The sequence below is a fragment of the Amphiura filiformis genome, chromosome 10, assembly GCF_039555335.1.
Source record: "Amphiura filiformis chromosome 10, Afil_fr2py, whole genome shotgun sequence".
Classification (NCBI taxonomy): domain Eukaryota; kingdom Metazoa; phylum Echinodermata; class Ophiuroidea; order Amphilepidida; family Amphiuridae; genus Amphiura; species Amphiura filiformis.
This window is the reverse complement of record NC_092637.1, coordinates 68015383-68022419: the sequence shown is the minus strand read 5'-3', so window position 1 is coordinate 68022419 and position 7037 is coordinate 68015383. Positions and strand designations below refer to the sequence as shown.

Genomic DNA, 7037 nt, shown 5'->3' with positions numbered 1-7037 from the left:
GAGAGTTACACCCCCTCTAATGATCACAAAACCTTCCTAAAGTGTTTCTTGTATCTTAACATGGCTATAGAATGCATCCCAACTACCTAGACATATTTTTTGAAAAGTTATAAGTGAATTTCAAAAAATAAAAATATATTTGAGGAAACCTCAAAAAAGGAAGCGGGAGGGGACGTGAAACATGTTTATTTTTATCGAGAAAGTACAAATTTAAACAAAGTTCTCACGACTTACGTTGTGGAGGTTGGTGGCCTGCGACCAGCATCCACTGGTCTTCAATGCCGACTGATGTTTTGGTTGGTAGCGGGAAATTGGGTCATCTGACCGGAAGTAGCAACTGATGTTGACCTCCGACGGTCAGATGAATGGATGACCGAGTCATAGGTGGGGGGAAGGTGGTGGCGCCCCTTGTCTCTGTTCAGATCACTCTCATTGCGTTTAATTTGTATAGCTTCCTTGACGCCTCTGCGAAACCAGTTCTCTTCCCTGTCCAGAATTTTGACCCCTTCCCAATCAATAGAGTGGGCGGAGCCAGAAACATGTTCATTGACTGGGGATGATGGCGTTTTCCCATGTTCGACGAGTCGCGTCCTAAGTGAGCGGGCACTCTCACCGATGTACGATGAAGTACAGTCACCACAGGGGATGTGGTACACCACACCACACTTGTCCAGTTTATCCGTCTTGTCCTTAGGATTGACTAAAACAGATCTGATAGTGTTCGTTGGTTTAATGTGGGTGATGATACCATTAGACCGTAGCAACCGCTGAATGGACTCCGATAGTCCCGGAATGTAAGGGATGGAGACACTCCCCTTAGGTTGACTTGATTGTTTCTTGGACTGAGGTTTGGGTTCCCGTTTCTTTCTGGCAGTAACCCAGCTCCAATCTTCATAGCCACAAATGGCCAGAGATCTACGAACCTTGTCAAGTTCTTGTGTCCGCTCTTCCTCCTTGGTGACAATGGAATTAGCGCGGTCACATAAGGTGCGAATTACTCCAAGTTTGTGTTGCAGTGGATGGTTGGACGCGAAACCCAGATACTGGTCCGTATGTGTTGGTTTACGGTACACTTTGAAGCTCAAATTGCCCACATCATCTCGCGACACAGATACATCAAGCATCGGTAAGCAGCCTTCGGACTCTTTGTCCAAGGTAAACTTGATGGCATGATGTTGGTTGTTAATGTGCTCAGTAAACTCGTCGATCAAGTTCTTATCGATGATCACCAGGGTATCATCCACGAAACGACCCCAAAATTTTGGGGGGCTGTGAAACGAAGCGAGGGCCTTCTGTTCGAAATCCTCCATAAAAAGATTTGCTACAATTGGGGATACCGGGGACCCCATGGCCGCCCCTTCAATTTGTTGGTAAAACACATTATCGTATTGAAAGTACGTGGTGGTAAGTGAGTACTCAAGCAAAGTCATGATCTGATCGACATTGAGTTCAGTGCGTTCATGAAGGGTGGTGTCATTTCTCAGGCGAGTGTCAATAATGCGGAGCGATTCATTTACCGGTGTGCAAGTAAACAAAGCAGTTACATCGTAACTTACGAGGATTTCGTCATTGGTAAGCTGAACATGTTGTAATTTCTCAACCAACTCCTTACTGTTCTTCAAATGGTGTGGCGATCGCCCAACCAGAGGGCCAATAATCTCTGCAGTAAATTTTGCAGTCTATGTTTATTTTTTTTATGTTTATTTTTTTATTTGGCCTAATACAGTATTGTTGTAATTTCTACTATTCACATAGCCATTTTTGAATCATTTAGTAATTTAATTACGTACCGTATTTCGTCAAATAGTCGCCCCCTCAATAAACGCCCCCACCACTTTTTTCAACCAAGATGTTTCAAATATGCCGATATTTCCATGCTACCTTGTGTAGTAAGCTTACCAAGTTGTCCACATGGTCAATAATAGCGTCAATAATTGGCGAAAATCTGGATTGGAAACCTGGAAGTGAACTAGAATTCAGTGTTCCTAGTTCATAGTTCGTCATTTTAGCGTGAGTTTTAAGTTTACCTAATGATTTTATCGGGAATTATCATTCTAAAATTGACCTTGAATAAACGGCCCCCTTTGGAGAAATGTAACGCCCCCGGGGGCATTTATTTGACGAAATACGGTATGTGAATTTCACAATATACAATAATTGCAATAATTTGACATCTAATATTATTCGCCACTTGCACGGTTCCGCCATTATGCACTATGTGCGGGGAGAGCCTCGAACTGGCAGCATACATGAATGGGAATTGAACCAGTCATATAACATTCTGTGTAAGGTTACGTAATTCTTCCTTTCATGTATGCTGCCAGTTCGAGGCTCTCCCGCACATAGTGCATAATGGCGGAACTCTGCAAGTGGCGAATAGTACTAGCAACATGGAGCCAGTTCCCTGGAATCAATCAGATGTTGGAACCAATATCTCTGATTCAATTAAGTATCAAAGTGATTACCTAATGCTTATATAATTACGATGTTGCCATGTATACATGTAAGTGCTCCTTTGGTTTGTGTTGTGATCATTTCGATCATGGTTCGAGACTAGAAAGCGTGGTCCAGTTGGCAAGGTGATAATCCGATAACACGTAACACTTTAATACTGAATTCGCTGCCGTAGTGCCCGTTAGAATATGACTGTTGCTAGGTCAACTGGATCACGCATTCTTTGTTACGAACCACTGATCGAAATGGTCACAACCCAAAACCTTTGGCATATCAAAATTCAGAACAGGTGTATGAACCCAGGCTTGGAGCAGTAACCAATGGTTACTAACGTGCACTACGACAGCGGATTGAAATCCTCTTCACTGCATACACGCCTATGAAAGACTAGTCTTGGTCCGGCCGGTTTGTTCTCCTTCATTATTAAACAGACCGTCAGGTGACAACCTCATAATGTATGTCTTTTCTGATTGGCCAAAGATCATCCTTGAATTTCACATGGGGTTGGGCCCATATCCAAATGGGCGATTCCATATGAAATCTACACCCCCTGTATGGGAGAATAAGGGCAAGTAAGTCTAGCGAGTGTGTGGATTTCTACTGGAATATCCCAATATTGTTGAGTTGCCGGTTGAAAGGACAAAAGATGAAAGAAAAAAGTGCCCCTCTGACAAAAAATAAAAGAGAAAATCAGAGGGCAAAAGAAAAGGGGCAAGGAGCCCTTTTCTACCGAAATTCAGCCCCATCATGGGCCAAAATAGTTTAAAATGCAAAATTGCGCACATTGTAAAGATAAGGCCCATTTCCATCCTATTAATGCACAAAAATGGTGTAAAATACTATGCGCGCACATCGCCCATACACAGTATTTCATTTGGGGGTGCTGATTTTGAAAAAGTTGACTTTTTCGGGGGTGATTTTGTGAAAAGTGGACTTTCTTCCCAAAATTTGGACCTATTTTGTCCAAAAAACACATTTTTTTTGCTCGCTACGCTCGCAAATGCGGAAATTTTGGTACTTTTTTGGGGGGTCACACCACCATACCCCCCCATACGGGCCTGATACTGATGTCTGCACGGTTTGTGGAGGGTATTGTGACCTTTGACCTGTTGAAGAGAGTATAGCAGAACTATTATAATACCAGTTAGGCCTGATGTCCTCTGCATGTGAAATACTGATGCTATCCATTTGAGCAGGGTCATAAAATACTAGGTGGGGTATACACACTGTCACCATTTGACCTACTGAAGAATGTCTGTGACCTTTGACCTGGTCAAGAATGTCTAGTATTATTATGCCTACAGTTGATATGTGCAGGTCTGCTTGTGACATCCTGGGCATGTGGAATACTGATGTTGTGTGTGGTTACCGATGGAGGAGATTCACTGTGACCTTTGACCTGTTGAAGAGTACCTAGTAGTAGTTACTTGTGAAGCTTGCCTGTTGTGACACCCCCTTGGTATAGAATGCTGATGTCGAAGAGAATGTTGATGTAATGCAAGCCAGATCTGAAAGTATTGAAAAGAAACATGGGTATGTGTAAATAAAACTTATACTGACAAATTAAAATTTGAATTAGCTATATATAACAGCAAAACACTCACCAATGTTTTCTAAACAATGCAAAAACACATAAGCTTAAAGGGGCATCCACAGCCTCATCCCCCCCCCCACTATTCTAAAAAAAAAGTTGAGATTTTTATACCACTGGAGTGGAAACCTCTGGCTACATAAACATTTATGTACAAAAAATATTCTTGCAGATTAATTCATTTAGCAAAAATATGAATTATGTTAGGTATGCCAGAATGAAATTACAACACAGTAGCCTATAGGGCAGTGTTTAAATGAATCATGAAAAATCTTAATCAACTGAAATTTTGGGAATATTGCTTTTTTTGTGGATATCTACTGACAAAAGAGCAAGCTTCAAAATAACTAGGCACCCAGGAACCATTTACCCAATGGTCATAAAATTTTGGATCCTTGTCCACTGTTTACATTTTGTTTTTAAATAAGAGCCTGGTGGTTAAAACAGCTTTGTATTTAATGTGTACAATTGAAATTTAAATGACTCTTAGCTCTTTTAAAATGGCTCCTGGTTCACTAGATTCAGGACCAGGAGCTGCCGCTTTTTCCAAATGTGTGGCTCCTGGTTCAGATCTGCTTTATTTTGAGGCTTGCAAAAGAGGATATACTAGGATCACAAAAATACTCCTTTTACACCATGAGAACTACCTGCTGATTAGCCAAAAAGAGAAGTTTTTATTATCAATTGGACCAATCAACAACATTGGTAGAATAATTTCACCACACAAAAAAATTGGGGTGAATTGTTTGCAAAGTTCTATTCTGATTGGTGATTAAAATGAAGATATCATGTAATTGACCAATCAGAGGCAATGTTAGATCGGCAGGTAGTGCTCAGGAGGTTAAAAAATAGGCAAAGAAATGCCATAATCACCCACTTCATTTTCAATATTCGACTTGTGTTCAATTTCCCCCCAAATATTTTTCTTGTCCCCCCACTTTTGAGGCAACCCCCCCCAAAAAAAATTACATTAATTTCCACTTTTTGTGGCAATTTCGTCGGTTTTGGCCCCCTGAAATTCACTCCCCGAAAGAAATTCCTGGTGCCGTCACTGCCTAGGCCTATTTCTTTTGCTTCCTTACTTTGTTTCTAAAATTGTTGTGATGAAAAGACATGTTAAAGAAGTTCTTGGTTTATATCAATTATATATAGACATTGCAAACACTTTCTTCAACAAGCTACAAATGTAGGGGTAGGGCTTTGAGGAAATAACAAAAATATTAGGTCCCTCTCCATTTTTATGTGTTGACATACACTTTGCAATTGCAATTTTACACAGAAATGAATGGTAAAAAAAACCCAACATAATAACAAACAATAAGGAACTCCCTCACCGATTTTGAATATTATTTATTTTTACTTGGTCTAAAAATGTGTGCTACCATGTAGGCCTTTATATCAAAATCATGAGAATACCTTTGTTTCAATTTTAATAATCTTATTTGTGGTCCTACCTGACTGCTTGAAATATTGCTATCCATGTTGAGATTGGTTTCACCTTCTGTGGTTCCAGTCACTGAAAAAACCCTTGTTCTGTCGGCATCTGCAGAAATCGAAAGTAAAAATAATTCGAAATAAATTTATTGTAGGTCAGTTCATGGCAAATACTTCGTCCACATATTTAAAACTGATTAAAATAAATATTTCGGGTTAAATTGTTATTTATTTATTTACAAAACAAATGCATTATTATTGTCAGAAGTAAACGTGGTAACCAGATAGAGGCCCGGGGGATAGAGGGGGACTGAAGTCACATCCCGTATACATGGTATACAGGTGTCTATGTCCCATCATCCTTTGCATTGCCCCCTCCTTGGACGCTGTGCAAGTAATCTGGTTCGGGAAAGTCACCCTCACAATTCCCCCTTGAAATTTCACACAATTAATTAACCCGTCTGCGCATTATTTTTGAAAAGTAGAGGGGGTCCATATTGGAGGAGGGGGATAGGGGAAAATGGTTCCGAAAACCAACATTCATGCCGGGCATTCAATATTCAAGCAACAACAAAAAGTCACAACCAACTACGACGCACCAAAACTTTTGGCAAAAGTGCATTTGAAAGTTCTCAAAACAAATTAACTTAAAATTATAAACTATCTTACCTTGTTCACTCCTGGATTGAGTCTCAACTTCCAAATGCAACAAATTATCTGACAAAATTTCCACTTGCAGATTCTCACTCGAATTTACAGTTATTTCAAGTTCGTATTCTTGCCTAGTAGGCGAAGCGCCACTACCATGACTGCTGCAGTGATCGCGGGGAAGATCTCCAAGTCCACCTGCATGCGAATCATCATCTGAATCGCAGATTCGAGACGAAATAACAACTTCTGCTTCGTAATTCTGACGATTAAACCAAACTAATTCAACTGGAAGCTGGTATTTTTGAGCGATTGCAAGATCCATCTTCAAAATATCAAAATAAAATGGTCATCGATGCACAGTCATGCACTAGTAAGAACTGAGATGCTAGATATCCTGTGGAGCTTAGTTAGGTCAAGTGCGCTACAAAGGGAAGTTTTCTTCCGCAATGACCAGAGTTATTTTAACCGAAATACTTTAAAATCTTGCTGGCTCTACAATATTCAAGGTTTAACCCATGTGATAATGGGATACGCCATCAATCATTCGACACTTGCCTCAGCCAAATGGCCCGCCCAGCTGGGTTATACCAAAAAGTTTACACTAAAGGGGTGGCCTCTTTTGACATCCATGACCTGTTGGGTTATCCATGTAGTCCTACTTTATTGCGATTTATCAAAACCCCAGAATTTATAAAGGCCTTATACTCCTGGGCTTATACTAGGGCCTGTGCAATAATTATGAGCCCTGCTCGCCAAAAATCGCTTGCCCCCCCCTCTCGGCCAAAATTCTGTACCCCCCCCCCTTGCGCATGCCAAATTTTTGGGATCCCAAAATTTTTACAAATTTAAATGGTCTAGAAAACTCTAGTCTCTAGATGCATGTTGCGAGCGCAGCGAGCAGGTTCGG

The 7037-nt window shown here is 40.7% G+C and overlaps 2 protein-coding genes across 2 annotated transcripts; both read right to left on the bottom strand.

Annotated features, from left to right (window-relative positions):
• Positions 1 to 275: 275 nt before the first annotated feature.
• LOC140162069 (uncharacterized) lies at positions 276 to 1349 on the bottom strand. The gene has a single exon (XM_072185359.1). It carries the CDS (start codon positions 1347 to 1349, stop codon positions 276 to 278), a length of 1074 nt encoding a protein of 357 aa, XP_072041460.1.
• A 2409-nt stretch (positions 1350 to 3758) lies between these two features.
• LOC140162068 (uncharacterized) lies at positions 3759 to 6452 on the bottom strand. Its single transcript, XM_072185358.1, has 3 exons — positions 6149 to 6452; positions 5500 to 5588; positions 3759 to 3962 (listed from the first exon to the last, which is right to left on the bottom strand). The coding sequence occupies exons 1-3, from the start codon at positions 6450 to 6452 to the stop codon at positions 3837 to 3839; spliced, it is 519 nt and encodes a 172-aa protein (XP_072041459.1). The 3' UTR covers positions 3759 to 3836.
• Between the last annotated feature and the right edge of the window lie 585 nt (positions 6453 to 7037).

What these genes read in the sequence shown, in the direction of transcription:
- LOC140162069 (XM_072185359.1), bottom strand. Translation starts at nt 1,349, where the DNA reads ATGGGGTCCCCGGTATCCCCAATTGTAGCAAATCTTTTTATGGAGGAT.
- LOC140162068 (XM_072185358.1), bottom strand. Translation starts at nt 6,452, where the DNA reads ATGGATCTTGCAATCGCTCAAAAATACCAGCTTCCAGTTGAATTAGTT. An exon ending in TCAATCCAGGAGTGAACAAG is followed by an intron (nt 5,589 to 6,148) that starts GTAAGATAGTTT and finishes CGATTTCTGCAG; the next exon opens with ATGCCGACAGAACAAGGGTT. An exon ending in GCAATATTTCAAGCAGTCAG is followed by an intron (nt 3,963 to 5,499) that starts GTAGGACCACAA and finishes CAATACTTTCAG; the next exon opens with ATCTGGCTTGCATTACATCA.